The sequence below is a fragment of the Crotalus tigris genome, unplaced genomic scaffold, assembly GCF_016545835.1.
Source record: "Crotalus tigris isolate CLP2741 ecotype Arizona unplaced genomic scaffold, ASM1654583v1 scf7180000017644.4837335, whole genome shotgun sequence".
Taxonomy (NCBI): Eukaryota; Metazoa; Chordata; class Lepidosauria; order Squamata; family Viperidae; genus Crotalus; species Crotalus tigris.
The window spans coordinates 1,745,928-1,766,170 of NW_024096536.1; the positions used below are offsets into that span (position 1 = coordinate 1,745,928).

A 20,243-nucleotide genomic window follows, 5' to 3' on the forward strand; every position below is an offset into this window, starting at 1 on the left:
AGCAAATATAAGTAAAGTTCAAATTTTTCAATTTTTTCTATCCAATGAAAACACATCCTTTCTGTCCAGAGAGAGAAGAGCAATTAAAAATTGTTCATCAATCAAAGATTATAGTCCAAAGTATTCCATCATCACAATCAATAATGCATGTGTCTTCTATAGGGAAATAGCTCCATGACACAGCTCTAAAAGTCAGTATTTATATTCATAGTCCAGGCAGGCCAGTTTCAAAATAGTTTATTGCCTCTGCCACACAGATAAGCAGCCCAAGAGGTCCCCCCCCCTTTCCCAGCTGCAGTCTTCAAAAGTGAAAGTTTTTGAGTGAAAGTATTTCAAGTCTGGGTTTCCAACCAAGTTTCCTTTAGGCATAATAAATTGTAGTGCTGTAGTTCACCACTAGATGTCATTGACACCATCTTCCAGCTTTTTACATCCAGAGTTTATTACAAACTTTTTAAGTCTCTTTTTTTAAAAAAAAAAAGTCCCCAAATTTCAAAGTTATATATGACTGTTGCTTCCAAATTAATCTTGTAATTTTCTCTCTTCCCCCCCCCCCCCAAGCAATTAATTCACTGCTTTTCTTTTCCTGAGGGAATGGGATGGAAATTCCCCTTCCCTCTCTCATCAGGGATGATTCTTTGCTTTGGGTGTTTTTTTCCCGGAAAAAAGTCTTAAAGTCATAGAGGATAGGGTCTCACCCAGTTCCATCCACGTTGCTCAAAAGTTGCTGGTTAATGCTTATTTTCTTTGGTTGTCAGCAGCTTCTGACTGGCCACACGAATTTTCCCCGCCAGTTTGGAGGGCTTCCTTGAATCAAACAGAAGGGCCACTACTCTCCTGTGATTACAAGGGTCCCCTCCTTCTCCGTCGCCTCTTCAGGGTGATTTTCGACACTTTTTAGGGTCCCCAGCAGGGCAAAATTGAACATAGAAGTCAGAGCCCTGTCTTCCTGCACCTGTCACATTGTGACGTCAAACCAGAAGTCCTAAAATATTCTTTTTTATTACTCTATAGAACTGTACTGTATTGTTTGTAATCATTTTGGGAACTGCTCTGCTTTTTATTGTGTTTGTAGGTACAGTACTTTGCAAGATAGTTTGTTTGCATTTGCCTGAAACTTATAGCATGTGGCTGCTGCTACTCCTCTCCCTAGCATAGACCTACCAGAGATTCTGCTGACACTTACTGGAAGGAAGTCCCCCCCACCCCATTTTGGATTTTGCCTGGAGAGGGTTGTGTTGATTAGGGGCAGTGGTTTTTTTTTTTTTTAAAGGTTTTAAATTTAAATTGCCTCCAGAAGTTGTGAGTGTTCCCTCACTGGAGGGTTTTAAGAAGAGACTGGATAGGCATTTATCAGAAAAACAGTACAGTACTGTACTCTCTTGTGAGAGCAATGGGTTAGACTAGATGACCTCAAGGTCCCTTCCATCTCAGTTACTGTTGCAAGCTGACAGTTCTGTAAACTCCACCCCCATCTTCCTCTGCATGCCTGCCTGGAGACACTTAAAGCTAAAGCTACATACTTTAGTGGCAATTGCAATTTGGAGAGTTCTCCACCCCTCACCCCCCTCTGAAGAAGCTTGAGCTGCTTAGCAACAAATGGTGTTTTTTTTTTTTTTAAAAAAAAAAAAAAGACCTGCTCTGCCTGTTTGGGAGGTAATTTACAATACCCGTAGTTCCTGAAACCTGAAACAGCTGATTTGCAGCCGGAAAAAGCCTGCAGCAGCAGTGGGAAAAGTCTCTCAGTTCAGGCAGCCATCAGAGAAAATAATAAGTCAAATCTTCATTTATTTAAAGACCCATTTGATTCAATTAATGAGTTTGATTTTAAAATGTTGTAATATTCAGTCTGATTCATTTGACAATTACGAGCCTAATGGGCAAGGTCTATTAGGCTTGTACCTCGGGGACTGTATTCACAAATGGAAGAAACACTAAATAACTGTCAATCTCCCTACGTGTGAGGCTCCATGGAAGATCTCACTTCGTGGAGTTTCAGTGATCATGAGAACAGGGAAGAATCAGCCCAGAACTACATGGGAGGATCTTGTCAATGATCTCAAGGCAGCTGGGACCATAAACACCAAGAAAACAATTGGTAACACACTATGCGGTGAAGGACTGAAATCTTGCAGCGCCTGCAAGGTCCCCCTGCTCAAGAAAGCACATGTACAGGCCCATCTGAAGTTTGCCATTTAATATCTGAATGATTCAGAGGAGAACTGGGTGAAAGTGTTGTGGTCAAATGAGACCAAAATCGAGCTCTTTGGCATCAACTCAACTTGCTGTTTTTGGAGGAGGAGGAATGGTGCCTATGACCCCCAAGAACACCATCACTACTGGCAAACACAGAGGTGGAAACATTATGCTTTGGGGATGTTTTTCTGCTAAGGGGACAGGACAACTTCACCGCATCAAAGGGATGATAAATGTGGCCATGAACTGTCAAATCTTGGGTGAGAACTTCCTTTCCTCAGCCAGGGAATTGAAAATGGGCCATGGATGGGTATTCCAGCATGGCAATGACCCCAAAGAGTGGCTCAAGAAGAAGTACATTAAGGTCCTAGAGTGGCCTAGCCAATCTCCAGATCTTAATCCCATAGAAAATCTATGGAGGAAACTGAAGGTTCGAGCTGCCAAACATCAGCCTCAAAACCTTAATAAGTTGGAGAAGATCTGCAAAGAGGAGTGGGACAAAATCGCTCCTGAGATGTGTGCAAATCTGGTGGCCAACTACAAGAAACGTCTGACCTCTGTGATTGCCAACAAGGGTTTTGCCACCAAGTACTAAGTCATGTCTTACGAAGGGGTCAAATACTTATTTCGCTCATTAAAATGCAAATCAATTTATAACTTTTTTGAAATGTGTTTTTCTGAATTTTTTTGTTATTCTATCTCTCACTGTTAAAATAAACCTACCATTAAAATTATAGACCAATCGTTTCTTTGTCAGTGGGCAAATGTACAAAATCAGCAGGGGATCAAATACTTTTTTCCCTCACTGTAGATGCCTCCCATAGCACTCTAAAACTAATTGGTGCACCATCTAGAGACCCTATGTGAGGGAGATGGAGAGTTTTAAAATTTGAAAAATAAAAAATATTTAAAAACTAAATAAAAATTAATTTTAAAGAATAAGCATTAAAATTTCAGAAGATGTTAGTGTTCTCAATACATTGAAATCTCACAAAATTTAGTCATCATTTTAAATTTAAATTTAAATTTCTAGGTCACCAAGATCAGCAAGGATGCTGGCTGCCTAAAAAGATTGTCAATTCATCCTGTAGATCAGTTTCTCAACCTTGGCAACTTTTAAGACATGTGGGCTTCAATTCCTAGAATTACACAGCCAGAATGGGGTTGATGTCCACATAAAAGGTTAAGAAACACTGCTATAGAGATTAAAACCTATTATCACACCTAGCAGTATACTAAGGCCAATACTGCAAAAGGTTAGGGCATCATCTGTGATGTACAGAAAATGACATACAATAAAAATCACAAAAAATTAAAATCACTGTTAAATAGATGTTTAAAAATAACAGAAACTAAAACTCAAGCAGGTATAACAAAAATACAGAAAAACAGAAATGCAGAGACACCATATCTGTTTTCTTGCTATCATATTCTGTATTAACTATCTTCTCTATAGTCCCTTGGAAGAATGTGCATAAGTGCCAAAGAAAAAGGGAAGAAGGAAACCAAGTACACCATAAAGGCATTCTATTTTTGCATTTCCTTCTTATATCAGGAGATGGTGGACTTTTTGGTTCATGGATTATTCCTAGTAATGAAGTTGGATATACTAATTTGAATGCCATACATCTAGTCTTATGAAATATTTCCTGTGATTCTTCTGATAATAAATATAAAATCAAGTTTTTTTCCTAAGTATTTGATTGGGTCAAATCAGTTAAACTATTATGTATTTCTGAATAGCAAAAGGTGAAAGTTTTAGGAAATAGTGGTTTCTGATTGCAGTTTTTTCCCCTGACAGCAAAAGACTCACAGCTTTTTCCCTGCTTTACAGTTTCACATGGACCTCATCCCACATAAACAGAAATATTCTTTTGTGCCTAAGTGGACAGCATGTTGAAATGTTTGATACTGAATTCCGTGAACTCTATGCCATTTCAGAGGAAGTTAATCTTTACAAGCAGTTGAACATTCCCTGTCCTTTCCGTCATAGTATTGGGAACCTTGGTTTTTCTTCGTCTACTGTGGCCCGGAAAATTATCAACCCAAAATATGGACTGGTAATAGGTATTCCTCCAGGAGAAATGATACGCCGTCAGAGGGATAAGTCACAAGAGAAACTTGAAGGAAGAGAAGAACAAAATGAATCAAATAAACGACTAGATAGTTTTCTAAATGACCTTATAACAGTCAAGCAGGTGCTGCCGGATATAGAACCTCCACTTGAGAACTTGAGCACAGCAGAACCTCAAAAGTTATTTTCCCGATTCCACTTAGACCTGAAATCTAAGTCTAAATCTAAAGAGTCTGTCTGTGACCGTAGGAAGGATGAATTTGCCGATAGGGAAGTCAATTCCAAACAAAGTAAGAGGTTTGGCAGTGTATTTTTCAGAAAGGCCAAGCGATCTCCACTTTTGAATGCTGATGCCAGTTCTGCTACTAGTGAGACTGCTGAAGATTTGATGGGTGTGAAGGTACCAAAGGAATGCCATGCCAGTTTTCGTAATACTGGAGACAATTCAGGTAAATTTTCCTAGAAAATATTCTGACTTGTTTTGTTTCTATCAATGAATACATGTCACACAATCAGCTTTCATTTTAAAAAGGCATACCTTTTCCTTCCTTTCTCCCTCTCTTTTGTCTTTTCTTTTTTAAAATTTATCTTACTGAGCAGTAGGAATGTAGTATCTTTATTGACATTATGCATTAAATTGGAATAGGGTTGCTGAATGAAAGTATGTTCTGGAAACCTGGCACTATATATGTGACCTCATTCAATAACTTTGTTTTTAAGTGAGTAGGACAGAAGCTAAATACAATGATCCTTTTGGTTTTAAGAAGGAAATAGATTGTCATCTAGAGGTCTATGAATACGAATCATTCATATATATACACACATACATACATACATACATACATACACATACATACATACATACATACATACATATATATATACACACACACAGTATATGTCCTTAAACTGCTGTAAAGTACTTCAGTTAGAATTGCTGATGCAGATTTTGGAGTTATTGACATTCAGAAAGTACCTTGAGTTACTGCAGCTGAATTTTAAATAGATTCATTTTCTCTTATTTGCTTTCTTACACCCAAAAGTGTGAATAAGTTAATTTTGGCTTCTTTACCCATTATTAATGGTAAAAGGTTACATGGGATTAGGAACAAGATAAACAAGATAAATCAGGGCAGGTTCATACCTATGGAGACTGTAACTCTCATGCATTTTATCCTGTGATAAATAGACTCCACAAAAAACAAATCCTTTTTTTGTTCTAATTTGTATAATGGTTTGGAGAAGATAAAAATAATACTGGGAAAGATCCAATTTTTCTTTTTAGTTTTCCACAATCTAATACAAATGAGATAATTTCCTTCCTAACTGCCAAGGAATTTGTGTAAGGGACTTAGAAAATAAAAAAACAATTAAGCCACAAATGAGCTAGTAGCTAGCTAGTAATATATTAACTTTTGCACAAAACTTTGAAGTGACCTAAGGAGCCCCTCACAACATTTAAATTCTGGGGCTACAAAAACGTAGTTTAGCTAATTTCATATTTGTAGCACTACTTCAGAAAACTATGAGCACATTTTAATTACTGCTATATTTTAATTACTGATATTCAGAGACATTTGCCCCACTATGGAAGGTAATACTTACATTATCATAATGGATATTTTATATTTAGCCATGGATATTTTATCCTTCATTATATATTTCTTTTTCCTTGTTAACAATTAGTTGTTAATTGTTAATTTTACAATAATATAGATTTGCAAGGGCTTATGACTTCTAGTTCCTTTACAGCAGCAACAAAATAATGTATTTTATATAAAAGTTGCCTCAGCTAAAATTTAAATACAAATGTTTATTTAGGATTCTCAACTCAGTTTATATATGGTACTGAAGTAAATTCATATGAATGTACTTGATGACATTCTGTTTTTTTCATTCTGAAGAGATTTTTGTCTATACAGCTTTGTAATAAATGATAAATTAGATTTGATCAGTGAAGTAAACATATATATAACCTACTTTGCAAAATATAATTAATGAAAATGTGAAGAATAATTTTTCGATAATAAAAATTACAATGCTATGTACGGGAGGTAGCAGATTCAGATCATAGGAAAAGCAGGCAAGGGGTTAAAGTTCCCTTTACATTTCACAGCTTATTCTTGTATGGAATATATTATTAAAACTTCAGTGAGTTGCAGAGTTTATGTTTCAGTTGACTGCTGTTAAGGCCTCTTTTGGAGATTGGCAGTCTATCTTGTTTGAATAGAAATCTTTATAGCACAAACTGCACACATTTTTTAAGTAAATGTATTTTGTTTAATTGACCAGAGGGCATGTAGCAACCCCTAGTGACAGAATTACAAAATAACAGGGGCTATGTCTGCCTATCTTTCCTGATAAATTTGTATTTGATATCTATCAGATAAACTATGCTGTTTTCTACTCTCTAGCATATTCTTATTATTTTTATATGTATGTAGTCCAACCGTGTCTAATTGGTGCTGTATTTCCATATTGTTGCCATATTTAAGTGCATGGATATGTCCACAAAGTAACCACTGGTCAGCTTGAAAGAGAAATCTATAAACTGGCATTAGAGTTTTTTTCAGTGCTGCTGTATAGTGACTAAGTTTATATAACAGCACCAATGTTTAATACGTATGTGATATAAAAGTTAAAGATCAAGAGTAATCGCCCAGAATAGATGAAAATATTGAAGGAGTCTAACAACTGAATACTAATACAACAAGATATTTTTATTCATCTTTGATTACAATACTCAAAGATAATGTGTGAACAGTAAGATTTTCTTCTAGGAGTCGCAAGGCTGCTTGACCAGTAATTAAATTGGAATCTTAGATGAAAATATCTTATATACTGTGTAGATTTAATTCATCCTTGCCGATCTAATGGCCCCAGATGTGTTAATTTCTGCTTCATTAATTCCTTGACCTTTCCAAGGTCAAAGCAGCAGGTAAAAGATTAGTTGAAATAAGGTCCAAGACAAAGCCTAGAAGTTTCAGCAGGTGGTCCAAGATCCAAAGTCAGTCATAGGATTCAAGAGTTAATATCTGAGGCACACAGTCTGGGTTAGCAAATAGTTATTTCCAATGGAGAGGCTTAGGGTTGCTGCTTCACTTAAGAACTAATGTGTTGCTCATTATGGGAGGGTACAGCTTCATTCTTGCAAGGAAACTTGCAGAGTACTTTTGTTCATCTTTGCTTGGTGAGCCCTTGCACTGGGTGGACATAGCAGCTCAGACTTCTTCAGAGATCAATGGCAGGTGTTCTTGTTGATTACCAGATTTTTCCACTTCAAATGCCTGTAGGTCCTCCGGCAGTGGCTCATCCATTCACTCTAGAGCAGGTTGCTTATGGCAGGTGTTCTTGTTGATTACCAGATTTTTCCACTTCAAATGCCTGTAGGTCCTCAGGCAGTGGCTCATCCATTAACTCTAGAGCAGGTTGCTGGCCTGAGCTCCTTATAATAGTCCATATGGCCATCAGTTGGAAAAAGTATATCTATCTAGCCTTCTGTTATTTACTAGACATACTGTACTGTACAGGTACTACTGTCTTTTGTCTGCAGGCTGTCCTTAACTTACAACCATTCATTTAGGAACTGTTTGAAGTTCCACCAGTACTAAAAAAGTGACTTATGACTGCTTTTCATGCTTACAACTGTTGTAGCATCTCCATAGTCACATGATAAAAATTCAGATACCTGGCAACTAGCATGTATTTATGACATTTGCAGGGTCCCAGGTTCATATGATCACCTTTTACAACCTTCTGACAAGCAAAGTCAATGGAGAAGCCAGGTTCACTTGTCACCATGTTAACAACTGCAGGGATTCACTTAACAACTGTGGCATAAAATGGGACAAAACTCACTTAACAACTGTCTTGCTTAGCAATGCAAGTTTTGGTCTCAATTGTCATAAGTTGAGGACTGTACTGTTAGTTCAAGATTACTAGGGAAGGTAAAGTTGAAAACATTTGAATATCATCGGATTGGAAGTGTTCTATTGTAACTGACAGAAGCTGTGCAGAGATCTTCAGCTAAGACAGGGGTATCAAACTGCCAGCCTGCAGACCGGTTGCATCACGCGGAGGCCACGCCCACCCCAGCTCCGGCAATGCAAAAAAAACCATGATATGTTGCGACATGTCATGTGACGTGACATGTCTCGTGAGTTAAGATGTTCTCCATTAACAAGTCCTTTTAACTGGACAGCCCAGGGAAGTGATTCAGCCACTCTGCTTGTTTAAACTTTCATCTATGATCCTTTCCTATCACTGGAGTTCCAATAAGCCAGAAACTTAATTAGCTGGATATACTAGTGCAGATATGTCAAACTCACGACGTCACGTAACGTCGTGCTACATATCGGAACTTTTTCTCCATTACCGGCAATGGGGGCAGTTTCGTCATGACGCGTCCAGCCCTTGGGCTGGCAGTTTGACACCCCTATACTAGTGGGTAACAATATAAATTACAGGGGTGGGGATGTAGAATAATTTAAAATTTATTATTTAGAGTGTGAAAATGGCAAACAAGGAAAACAGTAAACCTCTGTCTTTTCCCCTCTACTTTTCTCTTTCCAACACTAATTTTAAAGGATCATGTTCTGAGCATTTACCTAGCTAATTCCCAAAGACAACTCTAAAATGTAAAAAATAATCTTATTAAAAGAGTTGGCCCAATTTGCTATCTTTGGTGACCAAGAGGGGAAAAAACTCCTCCTTACGTGAACAAAAACTCATTGGACTGGCAATTTAATCTTTCTTAAGGATTTATAGCAAACCACCATTCTATACTGAGAATGTAAACTAATTTGCATGTTACACACTGTTCTGTTTTCTATTACCTTACAGTATCACTCTACAACAGGAGAGAGGGCCTTTGCGTAGGTTCACCTGGCATGACCTTTCCTAGAGTTTTATCATCATAGTCATCTTGCTTGTGGATCATTGCAATGGACTGTTCATAGAGCTGACCTTGAAGGCCACTTGAAAGCTCTATGTATCTAGAATGCAGCAGCACAAGCAGTTGTGTGGACACTTTAATATGGCCATATAGCACTTCTGCTATGCAAGTTGCACTGGATATCTGGGTGCAGTTCAAGGTGCTAATTATCTCCTATAAAGCTCCTTATGGAATAGGGCCTGATTATCTGAGTGGCCACCTCACTCACATCATTTTTTCCTTTTCCATAAAATCTGATAGAGGATATGCACTTCATATCCCATCGATTAAGAATTGCACTTAATGGTACCCATGAAGTGTGCCTTCTCTGTTGCAGCACCTGCCCTCTGCATCCCCCATATGTTCAAACTGCCTTGACTACGCCATTATTTAAATGACCTGTGCAACTCTTTAAATAAACCTTGTAAACTTGGCTTTTTCCTCAAACTCAGGTTAGGTTAGGCCAGCATAGCTGGCTCAGGAATTCTGGAGTTGAAGTCCATGAGTCATAAAACAGCCAAGGTTGCCTACCCCTGGGTTAGGCTCTGTTCATCCAGATCATATTATGACATTTTTATGATGCATGTTTGTTCCTCATGTTGTGTTCATATGGTTTTAGTTTTGGTTTCAGAAATGATGATTGATCTTAATTTACTTATACAGTTCCCAGAGTCATTGCTGAGTTTAGCAGCCTTACAAATCTACATTGTAAAGAAATAAACAAATCTGTCTTTAAGCTTTTCAAGGAAGTGCTGCAATGCAGCAGTTGTGGCATTAGTGTCACATGAACAGCTTGCTGAATATGTGGCTCAGGCTTCACCCCCTCTCTTCCTGTTTGCTCAGTTGGGGGCCTTTCCCAGCATATCAACGCCTCTGATTTACTTGTAGGGAATAATTAGGCAAAATTGTTGGCAGCAATAAGCAAGCATCACAGTTGCTGGGGCAACAGCTCTAGAGGAAAGGAACAGCCTGGGGGTGATCTTAGGTGGAATTAATGTGGGTGGGCTGCTGCTGTCTTTCCTAAGTTTGTTCACTAGCATACCCAGGATGTCCAGCAAGAGATGAAAGGTGTTGAAAGGACATTGTTGAGGAGACATCAGGTTGAAAAAGTTGATATAATGTTTAAAAGTGTTTTAAAATAACACTTCAGAACCAGAGAATTCTATACTCTTTATCTATAAAAAAATTTATTAAAGAGCCTCAAAGATACTTAACAATTCTCATGATATTTTGAAGGTTTTTAAATGGGTATTAATATACAAATTAGGAATAGCTGCAAGAAAGATGCTCAATAGTGAAAGTATTTTTAGAGTTGTTTCTCTTACACTGAGTCATGAGTACCTCAGCAGAAATAAAAAGTGAGAATCTTGTCTGTATGATTCAGGATAGCAAAATACCAGTTTTCTTTTTAAAATATATGTATGTCTATTTTTGTATATTTTCTACTACAGGTAATGTGAGTCCAAGTTCTCTCCCTGGAGGAAAAACCAAAGAGTCAACCTGTGTGGTCTCATGACTAAAGAAAAACTACTGGAAAATTAGAATTCAAAAGGCATCTACTGGAATATACAATAAGTGCATTCTTTCAAAGTTTCAATCTGACATCCTTACAATGCTGCATTGTAACCACTGCACTTTCCAAGACAGAGCTGGATTTGCCAGTTAAAACAAACCTACTGAGTAAATGTGTGTTCTGGAAGATCATTGCATAATGGTAGCAATATTAATTAAAAAAAATATGACAACTTCATTTTGGATTTAACTCTATTGCAATGTAGCTGTTGAAGAGTTGTGGCCTTATAAATGTCTAAATAAATAACAAGTCAAGGTTGTTTCCTTCTTTTAGTGATGTTGTTTTAGTTTGTCAGGCTTCAGATTAAAAGAATGTTGTTGCATCACTGATAATTGCACTGTATTTTATTAACTTGCTGGGATAGAAAATTAAAAACAAAACTAGTTTGAATAAAATATTTTTAAATGTATAACATCTCTATACTTTTTTTAAATTAAATCTTCTGTCCTGTTATTCATCCTTTTCAGTAATATTAATGTATGGATAGTTAGCCTTCCCAAAGTACCATGTTCACAGAATAGCAAATGGGCCTACATTCATAGGCTTGAAGACTATGAATTAGGGGGAAATGTTAACAATGAAATTACCATTCTAATTCCTTTCATTCTATGTAGAACTTGACTCTTAAGCCAACATAGGATGTAAGAATGGCTATTTAAATGAAGATCAGTACAAGAGATGCCTACTGAGATGTACAGGACAGGCAAAGTTCGACATAGCCTCCATAAATAGAACAGACTGTAATGACCTGTAGTAAACAATAAGTATTGGCTATTATAAATAATATTTATAATATTTAATTCTTCTCATCCCTCCTTATCCCTTTTTAAATGTATTTATTACATAGCTAAAATCTCCATTTAAATATTCACAGATTCCAACTGTTTTATGTCCTGTAGATACAGCATTATGTGGACTTTGCAACTTTCTACTTTCATGCTCTGTGAATAGCTTCAGATATGATATATTCCAGACCGATAGGCCAGGGGCTTATACAATTATATACAGGTACAATGCATGTATAACAGATTATATAAATGGCATTACATTGCATTTTCTGCCATACCTAGGTGGTGAATTTTAATATAATATGATATGATAATAATGTAATGTAGTGTAATATAATAATATAATAAATATAATATACTATGCTATACTATAATATAATATAATATAATATAATATAATATAATATAATATAATATAATATAATATAATATAATATAATATAATATAATATAATATAATATAATAATAAAGTTGGAAGGGACCGTGGAGGTCATCGAGTCCAACCCCCTGCTCAGGCAGGAAACCCTACACCATTTCGGACAAATGGCTGTCCAGTTTCTTCTTAAAAACTTTCAGTGTTGGAGCATTCACTGCTTCTGGAGGCAGGTTGTTCCACTGGTTAATTGTTCTAACTGTCAGGAAGTTTCTCCTTAGTTCTAGGTTGCTTCTCTCCTTGATTGAATGCATCTTCTAACACCTATGCTAATCAAAGCACAAGATGGATAGATGGAGATATAGGTAGTCCTTGAGTTTTATAAGTGTAATGGAGCCTGCGAATTCCACTCGTAACTCAAAAACTGATAGAATCTCATACCTCGAAGATCATTCCCTTGCTCGTTAAAATGCACGCGGCTCATTAAGTGATCATGAGATATCTCAGGGTGGGGAAGGCCATCGAGGACCTAGTGATGGAACAGGCCACCAAGGCCTCCCTGACCCACTAAGGTACCTCATGCTTCCCCCTCCCTTCCTGCTGCGCTGGAATCACCTGGAAAAGATCCATTTCCTCTCTGCCACAGTTCCTGCTGCTGCCTGGATCTGAGGCGGGGGTATGCTTCTGCAGCCCTCCCACGGCCCAATCGGGGCTCCAGAGGCCTTTTCCAGGCTGCTGTCGCACCCCCACCACGGCCCGACCCAGGCACCAGAAGCCTTTTCCGGGCCACTGCCACCCGGAAACAGGCCACCAGAGGACTATGTAAGCATCCCCTGGCCTCAGATCTGGATGGCAGTGGCCTGAAAAAGACCTCCGACACCCTGATCAGGCATCCAGTGGGCTGCGGAAGCATCCCCCAGCCTGATCCAGGCCACCGGGGGGGGGAGCAGAAAGCCTCAGATCCGGGTGGCAGAGGCTTGGAAAAGGCCTCTGATACCCCGATCCAGCCTCCAGAGGAACGTGGAAGCATCCCCCGGCTTCAGTTCCATTCTCTGTTGCAGAGAACAAAGGCCTAAAATACCATGAGATCACGCAAGATCAGTAGCGTGAGATCTCACCCCACTGATCTCGCGTGATCTTGCGTTACTTTAAGCCTCTATTTTCTGTGAACACACCGAAGACCTGGAACAGCCAACAAAGTGAAGGATCTCAATCTTTGCAGGGTGAGTATTGAAGGCCTGGTACCTAGGAGACCCGGGTGGGGGTGGGGAAGAGGTGAATGTTGCAGTGCCACTGCGGTTGCTTGTAAGGGCAAATGACTGCCGTGGTGCAGCAACATTCATAATTTCGGGACTTGCTTGTAAGCACTAGAGGGCACTTGGGTGCCCATCATATAACTTTGAACGAGCGTTAAGTGAATGCTTGTAACTCGGGGATTACCTGGATGGATGGATGGATGGATGGATGGATGGATGGATGGATAGATAGATAGATAGATAGATAGATAGATAGATAGATAATGCATTATTTATTATTTATAAAGAATAAAGAGGGGCTTTTCATGTTCTCCCAAATTGTTTTTGAGGCAATATGATGACATTTGTAAACTGCTCAGAGAGTGCTGTAAAGTGCTATGGAGTGTTATATAAGTTTAAGTGCTATTGCTATTGCTACTAATGTCTAGTGTCCAGAAAAATCAATCTACATTGCTCAATATCTCAGCTGTCACTCAACCCCAAAAGAAGCATGATTGGAATAGTAGGCATGAAACTAAGATCAGATACAATATGTATCAAAATGGTACGGCCTGGGAAATTAAAACAAAGTTTTAGAAAAAATACTAGGTTTCAAAAACAATTTGGGAGAACATGAAAAGCCCCCATTTTACAGACCTCAGATGGAAAGCTGAGTCAACCTTGTGCTGGTCGGGATCAAACACCTGGCTGTGGACAGAGTTAGCCTGCATTACTGCATTATAACTGCTATGTCATCATGGCTCCTAGTAGTAGTAGTTCTTGTTGTTTGATAAGGATGTCCAAGAACACTAGGATTTTGTTCTTTTCCCATTATGCATTTTAATCCTGGCTTTTGTTGATTTCAGTGTTGAAGGACTCTTCTATATTTTCTAAATTATGAGCTTAAGTTAAAGCAATGTACCTTGGAGGACTGAAATGTCAGCTGAATATTTTAAATGTCAGGTCTGAATCCATTTATTATGTTACTAGACAACCCACAACCTGCCTATTAGTGGACAAAAAATCAGTGGGAGGAGTAACTTCTAACTTCCAACAAGCTTCCTCATTGATTTCTTTGTGCAAGGTGGCAGGGAGCATCTTTATTCTGGACCTTTCCTTGTTATTCTGGAAACATGCAGTCCTTTCATCCTCTGTTTCTTCATTCTCTTCCTTATCATATCCTGACATTTGATGTCATCTCTTGACCATGACCCTTTCTTTCCACATGGCATTATTATACTGATGATATTTTAATTTATTTTTACTACAAAAAATAAAATGGTACATTGCCGTTCTCATTTCAGAAATGTTTAATCCCTTCCAGCTTCTCCAATGAGTTCTAGTCATTAGAGAGAATCACATGAGAGGACAGCAGGACAGTCTACCTGATCTCCAGTGGCTTAAGGAGGGGCCAGTCCAAACTCAGTTTCAGAGTAGGAAATAGTTGAAAAGTGAAACAATATGGATAAGGATTAAGGTATAGTGGCTAATGTATTTGACTGACACCAAAGAGATCCAGTTTCTATTCCATCTGCAACCATAGCACTAACTTGGTGGCCAACCTATCTCACAAGGTTGCTATGAAGAAATACAGGCAGATGGAGCACTATGTATGTGCCTTGAGGGCCTAACAAAGATGGGATATATATACATGTGCATGTTTGTATGCCAGAGAAGAGACATGTAAAGCAATAAAAATATCCAGACTTTTCTTTGTGTACCTTAAGGTCACTCTTTAAGAATCACATGATGAGTCAGTACCTTGGTTCTAGGTGGGGGAAGGAGCAAAGGATTGCAAGAATGACGGAAACTCACAGAATGTTCCAAATGACCATCAAGTGACCACAACAGCATCCGAATCACAGTAGCAGATTGAAGTAACTATAACTTTCCCAAATTTCATTTCCTTGGGAGTCAGGGTCCCAGATTTTGGATGCATTCTGTATTCAAATTACAGAATTCAAAAATTGATTCAAAAAATGTTGCTCTATAATGCACTGTTTTGCCTATTTAATGATAATGAACAGAATTTTAGTAGTATGTAGAAGATGTAACAGTTGGCCAATTTGTTCTTCAGGCATTGCGAGAGCTATTGTGCTGTTACCTCAGAATATCAGATGACTAGGACTAGAATTGAATAGCATTTAAATCTTCACTCAGATGCCTAGCTCACTTGGTGGCTTTGAGCCAGCCTCTATCTTTCATTTGGATCTACACTCAGAGTTGTTATGGTGACAAAAACACACAAGGGAAATTCACATATTGCCTTAAGCTCCCTGGAAGGGAGGCAGAATTTAAATATGACAAATAAACTATATAGTGTTGTAAGCTATATGAAAACTATCTGACTGACCGAGATTAACAAACAGTTTTCTAACAGGATAGTTCATTTCCTCCTTTCACAGTATTATAAAACTTGGATCCCTGGTCTCCTTTGTTGGTGATGTTTGCGTAATCCATTGCTCTCATTTATTTCAAGACTGGGCTAAACCACAAATTATTTGAAAATGTAGCAGTTACTATCCTATATAGAACAATACTGACACACAGTGGTTAAAGAAAAAAACAGTATTTTTTTCTTCCCATGAGGAAAAGCAATACAACAAATGCATCAAACCTATCATATTTCAGTGGAATCAATCTTCAGTCTATTAGTAATATAACAGTTTAAAATTACAAAAAAACTATTCTCTGGGCATAGGCATATTACAATAGTAATACAAAATAAAAACTTTGCGCAGTGGGTTTCATTTAATCAGGAAATCAACTTTTACTAAACTGATTTCTTCCAATTATAGTAACTTCTAGAATTTTCAGCCAGCACTGTCAATATAGTTAATTAGGAATTATGGAAAAATGGATTAAGCCACTCTTTATATAGTACTCCTAATGAAAATCACACCTATTCTGCATATCCATGATATTTCTTTTAAAAAGTCCTAAAAGGTCTTCAATACATACAATTACCGTAATCTAAAACGCAGCTAGGATTTTAGGTTAGCAATTATCTCCTATTTTACACAAAATCTCAGATAGTTCAACAAATTATTCTAGGTGTATTAAGAAAAATGTTTTGTCAAAGCTCTTTTATCTTCTGAGTTCCTTCAGTAGAGTTATGTTTATTATTTATCTATTTGCTAACTTGTACCCTGTCTCATTCAATACACTCCTGGTAGCTTTCATAAGGATCACAAGAAAGCAACCTCTAAAATTAAAAAAAAAAAGAATTGAATTAAAACAATTAAAATTAACATTAGTTTTATTATAGTAAAATATTGTATTTATTTATAATATACAATATATCCATTATGCTATGGTAAATATTAAAAAAATTACTAAAAAGGAACCAGCAAAGGCATGATGATAAAGTACTATTTTTACCAGGGATTGCTGGACAGAGAATTCCTGCCCCTGATCTCACCTATCAAAGACCAGGGATCCAAAGCATCCTTTCTGAGCTGAGTGCACATAAAAGACAGATTCTGCACAAGAAAACCATCCAATAGGTAACCATAACCAGCATTTTGAACTGCATTTGAAAGCATAGATGCAGCCAGTGTATAACCTACAATACATGTGTAATGTGATGGGTTCTCACCGATAAGCAGCTAAATGCATTCTACCAATTAAAATTTCCAATTTCCGAGTCACCTTTAAAGCTAGCCCCCACAGAAATGTGTTGTGGTTGGCAAACCTAGAAATAATGACTATTGTTGCCAAGGTCATCGGATAAATTTGCCTCTATTACTGGACAATGTGATTTAGTACTGCCTTGACTTGTTCGTGATGAAGGAACACTATTCACAAGTCATCTCTTATAATAATTAATAATCTGAATAAATAAAAAGAATAACTCCTTTTACCAATACTGTCTCTACCACATATTCAATTACACATAAGGCCTCCTCTTTCCCTCCTTAGGAAAATTAGCAGAATCCTTAGAGCAAAAAAGTAGTAGGCATGGGGCAGCATTCCGATGCAGGCAAGGATAGAAAGTCCTTTGGAGTCAGCATCAGTTCTTAAAAACAGATCATGCTAGGCCAACCTTATTGGCTTCTTTGATAAAGTGACTAAATTAATGTATCAGAGAAATGCTATGGGCAGAGTGCACTTGACTTCAGTAAGACATTTGATGTAGCATACTTCTTGGTAAGATGGGGATAGACAGTACCACCACAAGACTGTTTGACCAACTGCACCCAACTTGTAGTCCTGGATGGAACTACATTTACATGGAAAGAAGCACACAGGCCGGAGGGTTGGACTAAACCATGGAGCTAAATCATGATGAACAGTTGAGGGAGCTAGGTATGTCAAGCCTATTGATAAGAAGGATTAGAAGGGGCATGATAACTGTCTTCCAGCACTTGAGGGGATGTCATAGAGAAGAGGAAATTGACATATTCTCTGAAGCACCAGAGGGCAGGAAAAGAAGTAATGGGTGGAAGTTTGTTAAAGAGAGATCCAACCTAGAAGGAGATATTTTTTGATAGTGAGAACAATTAATGGAATAGCTTGCCTCCCAGAGTTGTGGGTGCTCCATTACTGGAGGTTTTCAAAAACAGACTGGACAACCATTTGACTAAAATGATATAAGGTCTCCTGCCTTGAGCAGAGGGTTGGACTAGAAGACCTCTAGCCCTATGATTCTGTTCTGTATCAGTTAATATCATGGTCAGAGCAGCTCCTCCTAGGAATAGAATAAATATCTCCATTTTAGGACTGGCAATCCTATACTAATTTTTTTACCTCAGCCTATTGCCTTGCAGTCTAGGAATTTCTTGGCTACTTAAGCAAACTAGTACTGTTGTTTATTCTTCCAACCTGAATGATCATCTTTCCATTTCTTCACCTGTTGTCCTTGCAAATAATTTACCTCTCTTTATGGTGGAGTTTGAGAAATACAATTTAAACAATGATTGGCTAGAAAAATAGTATATAAGTCAAGAAGATCCATTGCCTGGAATTTAGATTATGCAACTTGTGAAGGCAAAAAAATATGTCACCATTGCATTGAGAAATGCAGTTGTAGGCCTTCATGGTGGTATAATGGTTAAGGCTCAGGCTAGGACTTGGGAGACTCAAGTTACATTTACCCATCATCTTAGATATTCACTGGGTGATCAAGCCAACACACCTGAACCAAATTAAGAAAGTGGGAAGTACAGATTTCAGTAAACTATCATTAATGCTAATCTCAGATAACTGTAGACCAGGGGTGTCAAACTGCCAGCCTGCGGGCTAGATACATCACGCGGAAGCCGCGCCTACCCCATTGCCAGGAATGGCAAAACAGTCCCGATACATTGTGCAATGTCACGTGATGTCACGAGTTTGACATGTCTGCTGTAGACTCTTGGAAGCTGCAAGAAAAACTTCCAAGCCTATGTCAAACAGTTCACTTAGGTGGAATCTCTTTGAATGATCTCAAATGCTTCTTTCAAATATATATTGCCACCTGGACTGAGTTGTTATTTATGAAATAAGCTGCCAACAGATTTGCCTAATATCATAAGTGTTTACTCCCATCTCTGTGCATTTCTTACTCTCCCAGATAAATCTACCTTATAGGCTTGTTCTTAAGGAAAAATATTGCAGGACATCTCCAGCTCCTAAAGGAAAGGTGGGTAATTACATTTTATTTTTAACAAATAAAATAAATGAAGCAGGAACTGAAGGAAGAAATCTCAGAGATGAGCTCACCATGTCTGATTATGATTTCTGGATAATGGCAGCATCAATGACATTTCCTTAACTGCTTGCAAATAGATAAATTTTTGACTTAAGCAAATAATATCAAATATTTCACACTTCAATAATTTAAACATATCAATCTTGATTAAGCCAAGTAATAGCTAACTGTAAGAATGTATACCTTCAAGCTACAGTAAATATATAATTAACACTATCACATTTAAACTGAATGACTGCCATCAACAATGAAAAATAATATTTTTGCAAGTAGAAAATGTTCTTTAACAGACTATATGAATATTCTGACCTATAACTATTTACAAAAATGAAAAAGAGGATTTCAGAAGGAAAAAGCACAACTTCTGAAGGCTTCCAGTAAAACTTCATATTTCTTGTTGATCTTATAGCAATCTTCAAATTTAAACTAATATTTCAAAGTAAAAGCGAATGTTACATAAACATGGATTTATCTAAATACTTTATTCAATCTTTAAATAAAAGGCAGAAGGATTCTTTTGAGGAGAGGAACGTTATAAGGAAACTATTCTAAATAATTTGTAATATGTTATGTACATTTTTTTGTGGTTTGTGACTGTTATAAAGACTAGATACTGGAACAAATGCCATGTACACATTTGAAGCTTAATAATAAGAAATTATTAATCATGCTTATCATGCATTGTGGAAACCTGTGTTTCATGATAAATTTGGCCAATCTGGCCAGTGACAAATCATGAGAATCTGTAGAATCATGTAGTATAGCCATTGCAACATTATGCCTGCTGGACAGGCATGTCCATAGTATTCAATGGCTTCATCATTTTCATTTAGGTGGTAACAAAATTAATTTGGATTTCAACATATTGTATATCAGTGATGGCGAACCTTTTAGAGATCGAGTGCCCAAAAACTGGCCCCGCCCCTGCCCTGCCTCCTGCCCCGCCCTGCCTGCCTGCAGGGTCACTCACCGCCTCCAGCCCAGCAGCACCATGGCAGCCACGCCTTCTGCCCGCGCTCTGCAGCATCAACTGTGCGTGTTGGGCCATGAGGGCAGAGTCTTGACTACGCTGCCTGGCTGCCATGTCCTTGGCTGCGCTGCTCCACATGGGCCACGCTCAGGGGTGACTCTCCTCCAGGGTGAGGAGGGGGCGCGGGAGGAGGTAAGGCTGGGGCAACGGCACGTGTGCCCAGAGAGGGCTCCGAGTGCTGCCTCTGGCACCTGTGCCATAGATTCGCCACCACTCTTGTATATAATACAGCTCCTGAAACCAATTACAGATTAGTTATTATCTGAATTGGACTGGATTCAATGGGTCTACTCTAGATATAACTTTTTGGATCTGAGCTAATAGGCATGATAAAACATGCTTCAAAGC

General features: G+C 38.0%; 1 protein-coding gene and 1 long non-coding RNA gene across 3 annotated transcripts in view; one reads left to right on the plus strand and one right to left on the minus strand.

Moving 5' to 3' along the window:
- The window catches only part of FAM83F (family with sequence similarity 83 member F), a 36,305-nt gene extending 25,202 nt beyond the window's left edge, over positions 1-11,103 (plus strand). Inside the window, exons 4-5 of the mRNA XM_039335525.1 lie at positions 4,031-4,719; positions 10,655-11,103. Of these exons, the coding sequence (XP_039191459.1) occupies positions 4,031-4,719; positions 10,655-10,719 (754 nt within the window). The 3' untranslated portion in view covers positions 10,720-11,103. The remainder of the gene's footprint in view (positions 1-4,030; positions 4,720-10,654) is intronic.
- LOC120304672 overlaps positions 1-20,243 on the minus strand; it is a 51,898-nt gene that overhangs the window by 27,957 nt on the left and 3,698 nt on the right. The gene's annotated exons all lie outside the window — the stretch shown is intronic.